The 14,109-nt window shown below is 50.7% G+C and overlaps 1 protein-coding gene across 15 annotated transcripts in view; it reads right to left on the bottom strand.

Annotated features, from left to right (window-relative positions):
- Window positions 1-14,109, bottom strand: part of HSPG2 (heparan sulfate proteoglycan 2) — a 110,263-nt gene that overhangs the window by 36,576 nt on the left and 59,578 nt on the right. For 9 of the 15 annotated variants that reach the window (XM_069946849.1, XM_069946843.1, XM_069946848.1 and 6 more), the window contains 32 exons: window positions 13,892-14,071; window positions 13,495-13,691; window positions 13,271-13,418; window positions 13,021-13,148; window positions 12,863-12,949; window positions 12,724-12,785; window positions 12,462-12,529; window positions 12,243-12,383; window positions 11,980-12,162; window positions 11,657-11,836; window positions 11,447-11,565; window positions 11,254-11,365; window positions 11,064-11,177; window positions 10,863-10,984; window positions 10,698-10,784; window positions 10,571-10,620; window positions 10,023-10,117; window positions 9,800-9,940; window positions 9,494-9,685; window positions 6,501-6,539; window positions 5,877-5,981; window positions 4,486-4,743; window positions 4,280-4,363; window positions 4,082-4,165; window positions 3,723-3,815; window positions 3,439-3,519; window positions 3,126-3,356; window positions 2,929-3,042; window positions 2,098-2,225; window positions 1,689-1,775; window positions 725-783; window positions 472-639 (listed from right to left, as the gene is read on the bottom strand). In XM_069946849.1, the coding sequence (XP_069802950.1) occupies window positions 472-639; window positions 725-783; window positions 1,689-1,775; window positions 2,098-2,225; window positions 2,929-3,042; window positions 3,126-3,356; window positions 3,439-3,519; window positions 3,723-3,815; window positions 4,082-4,165; window positions 4,280-4,363; window positions 4,486-4,743; window positions 5,877-5,981; window positions 6,501-6,539; window positions 9,494-9,685; window positions 9,800-9,940; window positions 10,023-10,117; window positions 10,571-10,620; window positions 10,698-10,784; window positions 10,863-10,984; window positions 11,064-11,177; window positions 11,254-11,365; window positions 11,447-11,565; window positions 11,657-11,836; window positions 11,980-12,162; window positions 12,243-12,383; window positions 12,462-12,529; window positions 12,724-12,785; window positions 12,863-12,949; window positions 13,021-13,148; window positions 13,271-13,418; window positions 13,495-13,691; window positions 13,892-14,071 (3,937 nt within the window). The remainder of the gene's footprint in view (window positions 1-471; window positions 640-724; window positions 784-1,688; window positions 1,776-2,097; window positions 2,226-2,928; window positions 3,043-3,125; window positions 3,357-3,438; window positions 3,520-3,722; window positions 3,816-4,081; window positions 4,166-4,279; window positions 4,364-4,485; window positions 4,744-5,876; window positions 5,982-6,500; window positions 6,540-9,493; window positions 9,686-9,799; window positions 9,941-10,022; window positions 10,118-10,570; window positions 10,621-10,697; window positions 10,785-10,862; window positions 10,985-11,063; window positions 11,178-11,253; window positions 11,366-11,446; window positions 11,566-11,656; window positions 11,837-11,979; window positions 12,163-12,242; window positions 12,384-12,461; window positions 12,530-12,723; window positions 12,786-12,862; window positions 12,950-13,020; window positions 13,149-13,270; window positions 13,419-13,494; window positions 13,692-13,891; window positions 14,072-14,109) is intronic. The other 6 variants (XM_069946854.1, XM_069946856.1, XM_069946855.1 and 3 more) reach the window with 2 other exon arrangements.

Raw genomic sequence — 14,109 nt, 5'->3', positions numbered from 1 at the left:
TATGCCCAACCTGACACCGGGACACATCACACATGGAGACTATGCCCAACCTGACATTGGGACATATCACACATGGAGACTATGCCCAACCTGACATTGGGAAACATCACACTAGGAGACTATGCCCAACCTGACATCGGGACATATCACACATGGAGACTATGCCCAACCTGACATTGGGACATATCACACATGGAGACTATGCCCAACCTGACATCGGGACACATCACACTAGGAGACTATGCCCAACCTGACATCGGGACATATCACACATGGAGACTATGCCCAACCTCACATCGGGACATATCACACATGGAGACTATGCCCAACCTCACATCGGGACATATCACACATGGAGACTATGCCCAACCTCACATCGGGACATATCACATGCACAGACTGAGAGCCAGTATCAGGACCTATCATGTGCAGGTGATACATATGCTGCATCTATTTCAGGTTCAGATTTACCTCTGTCCCTCAGGTGAGTGGTTGAAGGGAGAGGTCGCCCATCTTCCCGTGACCAGAAGTAGTAATAAGGAGGGTCCCCACTTCCATGGCACCTGAGACTGGCATCACTACCAGCAGCCACTGTTTTCTTCTCTGGGTGAATCTGGACAATAAAGTTTGATCGTCTGTCTGAAATAGAAGTGGGATCGATGTAACCTCCAGCACAGTGTACATCTCTGTAACAGTAAGGGTGTGGGTGACGGAGAGTTCTTACCCTCTGGGAGACATTTCTGTCCACGGATGCTGGGGTTACCGGTGTAGCCTGGAGTGCACCTGTCACAGAAGACAAGACGATAAGGTCACTGCGGGCACAACAACTGGTGGATGTCCAGGTACAGGGAGAACCACCATACAGGGCGGGCATGGGATACAGGGGGAACCACCATACAGGGTGGGCATGGGATACAGGGGGAACCACCATACAGGGTGGGCATGGGATACAGGGGGAACCACCATACAGGGTGGGCATGGGATACAGGGGGAAACACCATACAGGGCGGGCATGGGATACAGGGGGAACCACCATACAGGGCGGGCATGGGATACAGGGGGAACCACCATACAGGGTGGGCATGGGATACAGGGGGAACCACCATACAGGGTGGGCATGGGATACAGGGGGAAACACCATACAGGGCGGGCATGGGATACAGGGGGAACCACCATTCAGGGCGGGCATGGGATACAGGGGGAACCACCATACAGGGCGGGCATGGGATACAGGGGGAACCACCATACAGGGTGGGCATGGGATACAGGGGGAACCACCATATAGGGTGGGCATGGGATACAGGGGGAACCACCATACAGGGTGGGCATGGGATACAGGGGGAACCACCATACAGGGTGGGCATGGGATACAGGGGGAACCACCATTCAGGGCGGGCATGGGATACAGGGGGAACGACCATACAGGGTGGGCATGGGATACAGGGGGAACTACCACAAGGGGTGACCTTGGTAAACTCACTAATGTTTAAGTCTGACAAAAAAGAACATAGTAGGAAATGGAATTAGAGGAAGGAAATGTGGTCCTACCCCAGTCTTCTGTATGTACAGAGGACAAACATGCAAGGACGGACCCATCTATAGGGGTCATAGGGATGAGCTGTAGCCGATTTATGGGGCTGTTGTACCGGAAGGGGGCAAACAAAAGCCTGGCTCAACCCTGGACTGACCTCTCGCAGTACTGCCCTGTGTACCCCAGGGGGCAGGCCGTGCACCTGTAGCCACCAGCACCGTCCGTCTCACAAGTCTTAGAAAACCTGGACACACAATTATACAAGAAAATATTACAAAATAATACACACCACAACTGACACAATGCAAGATGCCACAAGCTACTGCCTGATACTATATTGCAGCGAAGATGAGGAGGATATAATACTACAACAACGGTGATGGGCATATAATACAGTGAAGATGAGAATATAAAACTAAAGTAACAACAATGATGAAGAAGATATAATACTACAGTGGTGAGGAGAGGGATATAATACTATAGTGAGGAGTCGAAGGAGGATATAATACTGCAGCTACGATGATCATGAGGAACAGGATATTATAGTAAGCTGCGGTCATACTTACTGGTTCTCTGGGTCGCTCAGTGGGCATGCACAGGGCTGACAATCCTCAGGGGTTCCCGCTGTGGCATCACCATAGAATCCTGGGGCACACTTGTCACAGAACTCGCCGGCCGTGTTGTGCAGACAGACCTAGGAAAAGGAAAGTTACCACTGAAGGAAGAATTTCTGAGCAAAAAATACTGTGAAATATAAGATGGAGACAGAAGTTTCCCAGGCTACGTCTCCTCTCCCAAGGCTCCCAAGCTACGTCTCTACTCCTGAACCACTTTTTTACTCCCGAGGTTCTCAGAGTACATCTCTTCCCCCGAAGCTCCTGGGCTCTGTCTCCACTTCCGAGGCTTCGGGGCTACATCTCCACTACCAAGGCTTCCGAGCCATGTTTCTACGCCCGATCTTTATCTCTACTCCCAAAGCTCCTGGGCTACGTCTTCATTCTCAAGGCTTCCGGGCAACGTTTCTATTCCCGAGGTTCCTGGGCTACTGCTCTTCCCCCCAGGCTCCATGGCCATGTTTCTACTTCCGAGCTACCTCACCACTCCAAAGGCTCCCGAGCTACATTTCAATTCCCAAGGCTCCTGGGCTAGGTCTCTACCTCCAAGGCTTCCAGGCCACATTTCTACTTCTCACATCTCACCACTCCTGAGGCTCTTGGGCTACATCTTCACTCTTGAGGCTTCCAAACTATGTCTCTACTTCTGAAGCTGCTGGGTTACAGGCTCTTCCTCTGGTACATACATCATATGGTGAAGGTCCAAATTGTTCCTGTAATGTCTTAGGGCCCCCTACCACCATATCCTAGGGCAACAGTCAAACATCGTTGGACAACACTTACCGAGCAGACACCGGTCTCTGGGTGACAAGTCTCTGAGTGTCCATTACAATCACAGGGTTCACAGTGACCGAGGTACAAGCCTCCTCCGGTGCGGGTGTAGCCGGGTGCACAGTCCTGGCATAGAGATAAATCTTTAATAACCTGACGTCAGGGCAGATCAGCACACAGGACATTACTCCGTATCCGTATGGCCTTACCTGGCAGGACAATCCTCTGTAACCGGGGGGACAGCGGCACTCCTCCACCTCCAGGGCCTGAGGCAGGCTGGTGAATGAGGGGCCGGCAGTCTCCATGCTCACAGCAGTAATGCCAGCAGATATCATGTCCGTGGAGTAAGATGCCCGAATAAGAATCTCATCTAGATCCGCCAGTGCCATCATCAGATGCTCCCGCGTTGCCTGCTGCCCATCTGGACGCTTCCATTGACTCTGCGGAAAGAGTAAAGGGGATATGAAACCTATAGTGGTCACGGTTCGGCTCATCGATGGAGATGTTCCGGCATGGTCTCACCTCTTTGAATGCAATCTCAAACGTTTTGCTCTCACGCGGGCGCATTTCAGTCTGATAGGCCACCAAAGTGATGTCATTACCCTGCAAATGAACACAGAAACAGTTATTACTGGTTGGGTAGATGCCAGGCTCTCATCTCATTGGTCTGCTATGGAATGACGTGAGCCTCCATCATGGCACCAAGTCCCAGAGGCCAAACAGCATCTCATGCTCCATCATGGCTGCAGACCTTAGTATTACACATCAATCATGACAGCAAAGAAAAGCCGAGGCTCAGGTCTTACCATGATCTGCACGTCGGCATCAGGCAGCGGCGATCCCCGTATTCCGGATGTGTAGGTCAGGGTATAGCGGAGCGTTCCACCGTAAGACGTCACCTGTGATAACAACACAAGAGTTCTGGAATTCTGCAGATTTCGGTAATGGACGAGGCTTAAGTTGGCCGTACATGTCAGACAGCTGTTGGCTCAATGTTTGTTCGTATCACTGACATTTAGGTGGTCATCTGCTCCAGCGATTTCGGTGGGATCGGCTGACTATCTAACCTTAGAAAACCATTGAGGTCTTGCTAAGGGGGATCACAACGATAGGGAGCAAGGCCTGATCTTACAGGGAGAGCACAACGGGCCGGCAGTGTCTTTACCTTATCCCCAAGGAAAACCTTAGGCAAGGACCAGTAGAAAACCCCTTCAGGGAACAAAGAGAAGCCCTTGTAGATCAGAGAGTACTGAGAAGAGAACAGAGCACGATACAGACGTGAGAACAACCATCTACTACCGCACTGTATACGACCCATGTCCACGCCCCATGCACCAACCACAGCACACAGGGGCCCTTGTACCTTTTCGGCTCCTCTCAATCCCGGTGTCTGAGAGATCAGGACATTCGTGGAGTCCTGGCGAGATGACCGCGTTGCGGCTCCGGCCTTGGGGTACGGAAATGGAGGGTTATGGAACAGAAGGATACGGCGCAGTAATACACAATGACAGCGAGCACACAGGGGGCGTACGGGACAGGAGTCCAGCTGTGGGCATACAGGCCTCGTACCTCGTGTGAAGCCCTCTGGGGCGAGTGGCCCGGGGCACCAGACAAAGGAAACGTGTGAGTTCTTCCCTGAGACTGCGCAATGTCATGAGCACGCTGGCGGCGCACAGAGGGAGGACCTGCAGGTGCAAGTACAGATGACGGCGGCGGGAGGACTGAGGCCTCCCCTGATACATTTGTCTTGTTTTGTGAGGGATCGGAGGAAAAGCTGGAGATGAGCGCCCAGATCTCACGGTCCATATCTTCCTGCTTTTTATCCATCTAGATCCAAAGATGCAGGAAGCAAAGGAAAGGAAATAAACAGAGGAGGCCAGAGACAAGATGGAAACAGAGAGACAGAGAGGTACACGACATCTCACATACAGTTATAGAGATAAGCGGCACCTCATATAGGGTTATATACAGAGATACGCAGCACCTCATATAGGGTTATATACAGAGATACGCAGCACCTCATATAGGGTTATATACAGAGATACGCAGCACCTCATATAGGGTTATATACAGAGATACGCAGCATCTCAAATAGTTATATACAGAGATACGCAGCACCTCATATAGGGTTATATACAGAGATACGCAGCACCTCATATAGGGTTATATACAGAGATACGCAGCACCTCATATAGGGTTATATACAGAGATACGCAGCACCTCATATAGGGTTATATACAGAGATACGCAGCATCTCAAATAGTTATATACAGAGATACGCAGCACCTCATATAGGGTTATATACAGAGATACGCAGCACTTCATATAGGGTTATATACAGAGATACGCAGCACCTCATATAGGGTTATATACAGAGATACGCAGCACCTCATATAGGGTTATATACAGAGATACGCAGCATCTCATATAGGGTTATATACAGAGATACGCAGCATCTCAAATAGTTATATACAGAGATACGCAGCACCTCATATAGGGTTATATACAGAGATACGCAGCACCTCATATAGGGTTATATACAGAGATACGCAGCACCTCATATAGGGTTATATACAGAGATACGCAGCACCTCATATAGAGTTATATACAGAGATACGCAGCATCTCAAATAGTTATATACAGAGATACGCAGCACCCCATATAGAGTTATATACAGAGATACGCAGCACCTCATATAGTTATATAGATACACAGCACCTCATATAGGGTTATATACACAGATAAGCAGCACCTCATATAGTTATATGCCGAGATAAGAGGTCACATCATCACTCACCATGCATCACACATGCCCTCTAGAGTAGTGAGAGGTAGACAGATTGCAGACAGATTGTAAGAAGGTAAAAGCAGGACAGGAGCCAAGGGCCAAGGTTGAGGACCCCAGAATGGGCACAACGGCATGCATTTCAAGACAAAACCGGCCAATAAAACTCGGCTACCTGGGCTTGTCGCCGGACTCGAGGCTGGGGGTCATGGGTTTCTCCTAGAGCCTCAGAAGCAAATTTTCTGCGCATTTCTTCTTCAGTTAGAGATGACTCGTTCTGCTGGGTGTACAGGTTCAGTACCTACATCAGTCTAGAGTCCATGCACAGTAGGCCAGGACCATTACAGGATCCGAACCATAAAAAACACCCAGCATGCAAAGGGGAGAGGATCAGGTAAGCTGGGGTGGATCGCTGGGGGATCTGCTATTATTAAATGATTGGGTATATCAGGCAGTAAGATCAGAGGATCAGGTATACTGGGGCAGGATCAGTAAAGAATCACGTATACTGGGGTGGGATCATAACCCAGGAGGCGGTGAGGAGGGGACATGTTTGACTGATGATCACGACCATAAAGCGGCCATGATCACTCCGCCATCACTCTTGAACACCAATTACAGAAATTCACAGCAAATCCAGGTCTTAGTACTGACAACAGTGTCGAACCCCCCTCCCCAATACACGGAGTGATCGAGAAGTACATGTGCTGCTGTTAGGGTATATATGTAATCTCCCGCACAATACACTCCATGCCAGGGAATTTCACCACAAAAAGCACCATGCAGCACCGTCTAATACCTTGTGGGCCCGCCGCATACGAGCGAAGAGCATCTCCCGCTGAGCAGACAAAAAGAAGAGACGAGATCAGCCTGTGACAGAATCACCGGGACCAGACGCCATATAGGATAAGTATAAGAGGACCGGGGGGGTCATTGAGTTCAATAGTGCAATATCATGTGACCTCTGTAATCAATACCCCCACCACCTGGCGGTCTTCTTATAACCCACATACAATACTGCAAAGGCTATTTTCACACACATTGCGGGGTTTTTTTGTTTTGTTTTTGTGTGTTTTGGATTGAGGTAAAATGGCGCCATTTTTGCACAGATTTTGATGGAATGGCGGACAGCAATATGTAACATTGTCGGACTCGACAGCCCGATCTGCTGTGCTCTCACATCCAGGTAAATCAGTGCTAAATATTTGGCTGTCCAGGCATGATGGGAATTGTAGTTATGCTGGAGGGCTGAACGCTCCCCATCATTAGTGTATACAGCCTGAATGGAATCACTAGGTGACTTTATTTGAGGCATTAAAATCAATGGCGCTGACTGTTGTCCGCCATTAACATCATGTAACATTATTATTCCTTATAGACTTTAATATGGCGATGGTTTCCCCTCAGTATATGAGAGAACACAGGGTAGGAAAGTCCCTAAGGCTACAGTCAGTATAAACCGGTCTGGTCTGGTTTAGTCAGGGGCGTGGCTTCAGCTATATAGGGGGCTGCAGCACAGTAGGTCTGTCAGAGAGAGAAACTGCTGGCCCTGTGGGCACACACACCGGCACTGCTGGCCCTGTGGGCACACACCGGCACTGCTGACCCTGTGGGCACACACACCGGCACTGCTGACCCTGTGGGCACACACACCGGCACTGCTGGCCCTGTGGGCACACACACCGGCACTGCTGACCCTGTGGGCACACACACCGGCACTGCTGACCCTGTGGGCACACACACCGGCACTGCTGACCCTGTGGGCACACACACCGGCACTGCTGACCCTGTGGGCACACACACCGGCACTGCTGACCCTGTGGGCACACACACCGGCACTGCTGACCCTGTGGGCACACACACCGGCACTGCTGGCCCTGTGGGCACACACACCGGCACTGCTGACCCTGTGGGCACACACACCGGCACTGCTGACCCTGTGGGCACACACACCGGCACTGCTGACCCTTTGGGCACACACACCGGCACTGCTGGCCCTGTGGGCACACACACCGGCACTGCTGACCCTGTGGGCACACACACCGGCACTGCTGACCCTGTGGGCACACACACCGGCACTGCTGACCCTGTGGGCACACACACCGGCACTGCTGACCCTGTGGGCACACACACCGGCACTGCTGACCCTGTGGGCACACACACCGGCACTGCTGACCCTGTGGGCACACACACCGGCACTGCTAACCCTGTGGGCACACACACCGGCACTGCTGACCCTGTGGGCACACACTGGCACTTCTCATGCCCGATGGTGCAGGGTATAGAGCCCAGGACTGCACAGCTGCTCTACATGGATTAGAACTGCCGTGTCCATCACACATAGCTGTCTTTGCAGGTAACTCTTCAGAAAAGCTCTCCTGTGTGTATACATGAGAGGCAGCACCACATCTGGCCATAATATCACTTGTATTTGGTATTTTTCACCACTTTTGTAGGCTCCATCTCTAATATTTAGCTGTCCCTGAGCTAGTGGAAGAAGACTGTCTGCTATGATGTCTCCTAACCACGGCACACGCACACACAGAATAGGTGACCCTGCTTCCCAATATCACTACAGCAAAAGCATCATGGAGGACATTACAGAGCACTGCTGAGCAGTCTAAGTTGTAAATCAAGCCCTCTAATATAGAAAATATAGACCTGCATGGGCAGCATGTAAGCAATCTCTCTCCATATATAATTTTGAGGCTGAATTTTCTGCTTCTAATTTTACCTGTGAACAAGTCCTAAGTGAGTTATCCTACCCCAAGCTAGTAAGAATGGAGGAGGACAGCCTAGGTTACATATGTTGCTGGGGGAAGCAGTTTTGCTGCTGTAACCATCAATAAGGCTGTGCCTCTGTGTATGCAGAGGGGGTCACCATCAATAAGACTGCGCCTCTGTATATGCAAGGGGTGTAACCATCAATAAGACTATGCCTCAGTGTATGAAGTTGTAACCATCAAGCACAGCTGAAGAGATTATCATCATATTATCCACATATAAGGTACATTTACCACCTGACAGGTACAGCAATGAATGTGCCCTATTTATACATTTATATCTGTGTGCCAGGCCCTGAAACGTCTGGTTTCAGAGGTCTCCAGAAACCATATCATATGATGTGCCAGACCTGCCAAGCTCCCACCTTCCACATTACTGGGTCAACGGAGCTTGGGGCCGAGATTTCCACATTACTGGGTCGCCGGAGGTCCGGGCTGGGCTTTCCCATTACTGGGTCGCCGGGCTTTGGGCCGGGATTTCCACATTACTGGGCTGCGGGGCTCTGGGCCGGGATTTCCACATTACTGGGCCGCCGGGCTCTGGGCCGGGATTTCCACATTACTGGGCCGCCGGGCTCCAGGCCAGGATTTCCACATTACTGGGTCCCCGGAGCTTGGGGCAGAGATTTCCACATTACTGGGTCCCCGGAGCTTGGGGCCGAGATTTGCACATTACTGGGCTGCCAGCTCCAGGCCAGGATTTCCACATTACTGGGTCGCCGGAGGTCCGGGCTGGGCTTTCCCATTACTGGGTCGCCAGGCTCTGGGCCGGGATTTCCACATTACTGGGCTGCGGGGCTCTGGGCTGGGATTTTCACATTACTGGGCCACCGGAGCTTGGGGCCAAGATTTCCACATTACTGGGCAGCTGGGCTCCAGGCCAGGATTTCCACATTACTGCCGGGCCGGGCTTCTGTTGCAGGTGTCATTATTATGTTCTCCACCTACTCAGTGCAGAGTTTGGAGAAAAGGCTCCCACCATTGTCAGACCCCCCCCCCCAGTCATTACCTTATCCCCCTGGTAGCTCTCAGGAAGCTGCCAGTAAAAGGACTCCTGCCCCAGCTGGTCAAACTGTCGATATGAGAGCTGCGGCCCCTGTGTGGACATCTCCACAACAAATCCAGTAGTGATGCGGACACTGCGCTGGCGGTTTACAAGGGCAAAGTTCTGGAAGTTTCCAGGCAGGAATGGGCTGGTGATCTAAATCATGAGAAGAGAAAGATATAGGGTCACCAATGGGTAAATGGTACAGTGCACATTTTATAATCCCATTCCTCCACATAGTACCCAGTGCATCAGGGACCCCGCTCTTACCAGTTCCCGATGATAGCTGGAGCTGGAACATTGCTGGGTGACTCCCATACAGAAGCAGGGCAAGCAGCCGTCAGGATTGTCTGCATTGAGGTAGAAGTGATTTGGCCGACAGGTGCTGCATGAAAGACCCTCCACGTGAGACTGAAGAAAACGGGGGAGATGGTCAGGGTCCTTACGCACCAAGAGACCACAGACAAGATCAGCGAGGAGTGGCGGCACCTACCTTACATGGGCACTGGCGTCGGGAGTCACAGGTGTTACTGATGCTGCCCCTCAGATCGCACTGACAGCCTGTACTGGGACCAGGGCCTGAGCTCGCTGGAAGAATATTATTATTATATAGGTAAGTTACATATCGCGGCCTCATATATGGCCATAGCTTATAACATTAATCCCCTATCTGTGGTTCGCCAGCTGTTGCAAAACCCCGAGATTGTAGTTTCATAAAACAGGCCTCATTCACTTTAATAGGGCCCTTTGGGTTTTCTGCTGATGTCCATCATTTGGCAGGATTGTAAATGAGCAGTGTTTTTTGCCCCACTAGGTAAATGGATCCTGCGACTTAAAAGTGAACAACGTCTAAAAGTTGTAAAAGTCTTGCCACACCATAGCTTTACATGAGCTCTGTCAGCGCATGGCAGGAGTCATGGCCTTGTAACTAGTCCACAATGGTTTTCTCAGGGCAGGACAGGAGTTGTTGTTTTGCAGCAGCTGGATGGCCGCAGGTTGGGGAACACTGATTTACTACTTCGCAGAGGTGACAGAACGTACGTATGCAGGGCTGTCCTCGTGTAGGGTCTCCTCTGTAACCTGGCGCACACCTAAAATAACACAGTGTTTCGTTACCATCACAGAAGCAGAAACATGCGAGGAACACACAAGGAGAAGCAGGCCTCACCTCTCACACTGCCGCCCCAGAAAACCAGCAGGGCAGGAGTCACATGTAGGCTGACCGTCTGAGTCCAGGAAGCAAGTGCCAAAGTACCTAAAAGGAAGAGTGAAGTACATGTAAGAGCAGGCTACACCTGATCCACCACAGACCGATGTGCGAGCAGTAACATACTGGCTGGATGTGCTCCGGCATGGGCAAGGCTGGCAGTCTCCTTGGCTTCCACGTCTCGGGTCTCCATAGAAGCCAGGCTTGCAGCGCTCACACTTGGCTCCCTCCGTGTTGTGTTGGCAGTTCTGAAAGAGAATCACTTTACAGATAAGCGGCGTCCTACCCACAGGAGACATCCAGGTCCCACATCTAACAGGCGCTCACCAGGCATTCTCCGGTCTCTCCATCACACTCTGTAGAATGGCCACCACACTGACAGCGCTCGCAGGTGCCCAGGTATAGACCACTGGTGGAGCGGGTAAAACCAATGTCACAGTCCTGGGGGGAAAGAACACATATGACTCAGCACAATGCAGCCGCCATTACTAATAGACCATGGACTAACTCCACAAACCTGGCAGGATGGTCCTGTGTACCCCACTGGGCATGCGCACTCCTCCACCTCTACTGCTTGCTTCAGTCCTGTGGAGTGGGGCACCGCAATGTCCATGTGGATGTTTGAGATTCTGAATATAACAGCATCAGAGATGTCAGAGAGCAGCAGATACTAACACTGAGGATCTGTCATCCTGGGTCATCCACATTACCTGCTCTCAATCATCCTGTCTGCATAGGAGGCCCGGATCATCAGAACATCAATGTCTGCAAGCGCCATCAGCAGGTGTTCACGAGTAGCATCCTGACCATCCGTCCGACGCCACGAACTCTGCAAAGAAAAGTGTCAAAGTTACTTTCTCACCAATCATAGTGATTTGTAGGATTACTCAGGTTCCCTGTATTATCCCGAAGCATCTCACCTCACGGAAAGGAACGGTGATTGTGATCGGGAAACCAGCAGGAGTCTGAATGTTTGCATTATGCTCCAGGAAGATTCCATTGCCCTGCAAGACAATGTGCGGCTGTGCATCCAGGGTCCGGGCCCCCACAGAGGGTACGTATGTGATAGTGTATCGCAGTTCTCCCCCGTACGACGTCACCTGGAACACATAAGTTCCCAAAGTTTAAAAAAAAACTACTTGGAAGTACAAGGAAGGATCTGTGATGGAAAACATAGGACCTGACAGTCATTGCCCAGCGGCAGCATACTGATTCCCCTTATCCATCTCTCACATAGACATACCTTGTCTCCCTTGAATCTTTCTGGCAGGACCCAGTAATATACATCTGGGGGTATGTTACTGAAGCCACTGAACGTCAGCTCTGAAGGACCGGTCACGCTTATGCCCTCACTGAACGTTTGGGTGCTGGATGCACTGGAGATGGTAAAGGGCGCTCTCTCGTGACTGTCATAGGTGGAACGCACCTACGGAAATCAGAAAGTCTGGTTAGTAATAAACCACTGATCATAAGGGGGCATTCTGCATACAGATGGCTCCCACAGACCTGGTCTCTGTTCCAGTAAGAGCTGGAGCACTCCCGGGTCACCCCCATGCAGAAACATTTCAGGCAGCCTTCTGGGTTTTTGTCACTGAGGTAGAAGGTTCCAGTTTTACATTCATTGCACAGATTCCCTGAGACGTGAGGCTGCAAGAGAGGGATGCATCATGGAAGGATAAGGACACATATAAGAAATCACCATGATAAGACATGGCCGCTCCTTACCTTACACACACAAGTATTAGGAGATGACTCGGCACTGCCTCTTACATCACATATTCCCGTATCACCAGCTAAAATATACAAGAAAGATCAATGCACAATTCCTCAATGTATCAATACATGGAAGACGTCTTAACCTTGATCACATCTAGGATCAATAGTCACTACGAAAAGAGAAGAATAATGGACTCCCATCATTTCCACACAAGATTGGCACATACCACAATGCATTACAACTCGTAGAGAATGAGGAACAAGTACTGACCAGAAGTCTTCACACACCGGCCTCCAGGCTTCATAGGGTCTCCTTCATATCCCAGCGCACACCTAGGAGGAGACATGCCCTGCATTCAGTGACACGTACGCCACACACTGGAGATTACCTGCACCAGTTAGGATGTTACCTCTCACAACGCCGCCCAGTGTATCCCTCTATACAGTTATCACAGGTCGGCTGTCCATCAGTGTCCATAAAGCAGGTGTCCGAATACCTGAGAAGACAACTTGTGTTAATTTCAAATGCTTGATGCAAAATGATCACGCCATGTGATGAGAGACTGACCTGCGCCGGGGGTCCATGAGTGGGCAGGGACATGGCCGACAGGCATCTGCAGTACCTCTGGTGGGGTCTCCAAAAAATCCTGACTTACACTTATTGCACTGTGGACCCTCAGTGTTGTGCTGGCAATTCTTAAATCAAGAAGAAAAAGTCATCAGCAGAAGGAGGGATAACTAGTATGGGTGACCTAAGGGCCTTCCATGCCATAAGAAGGGCCCAAAAGTGGGTTTAATACAATACAATCCCCACTTACTATGCAGTAGCCGTTCTCAGAGTCACAGGAGCTGGCATGGCCATTACAATTGCATCCAGAACATGTGCCCAGGAAAGGTCCCCCAGGAATACGCTCAAATTGCGGGGAGCAGGTCTCACAGGAGAGGCCAGAGTAGCCAAAGGGGCATCTAAAAGGGTCAAATGAATCAGTCATGTTCTACGACACACAATCCACCCTGCACCCGTACTGCCCTGAATACTGACTTGCACTCCTCGACGCCAATGGCCACCCCCAGCTGTGTGTACTCCACTGAAGTGGTGTCCATTACTATGTCCGCCAGCCCCACACTGGCCATTTTGTTGTCATAAACTGTCTGAATCATGATGGCTTCCACATTCTGAAGAGTCATCAGGAGGTCCTCGCGAGTGACTGCCGATCCAGACTCGTGCTGCCAGTTGTCCTGTGGGTTAGAGAAGACCAGAAATACATGACATGTCCGAATATCAGACCATAGATACTTTAGCACAACACTCATGAATTCTGCTTTGAGGCTGAGCGACTCCAGCACAGGCTATTGACAGGCTATTGTGTGGCCTTGTGAAATCTGAATTATAATGTAGAGGTAGATTTCTGAAATCCTGATCTGGTTACATTCCTCACCTCTGTGAACTGGACCGTCCGCTGGTTCACAACAGACGGCTGGGTCGATGACTGAACTCTATAGATAAGTTTCTGCCCATTTCCAACGATAACCACATCAGGCTTTCTCACGGGCTCCGACTGGCCTCGTGTCAGACCATAGCGCACTTTAAATTGGAGTGAACCTCCATAAGAATCCACCTGGAAAGAGACGTATGAGAGACCATCAGATACCAGCC

This window comes from Dendropsophus ebraccatus, chromosome 12 (genome assembly GCF_027789765.1).
Source record: "Dendropsophus ebraccatus isolate aDenEbr1 chromosome 12, aDenEbr1.pat, whole genome shotgun sequence".
NCBI classification, from domain to species: domain Eukaryota; kingdom Metazoa; phylum Chordata; class Amphibia; order Anura; family Hylidae; genus Dendropsophus; species Dendropsophus ebraccatus.
Note: the sequence above shows the minus strand (reverse complement) of the source record. Positions and strands in the feature narration are given on the sequence as shown.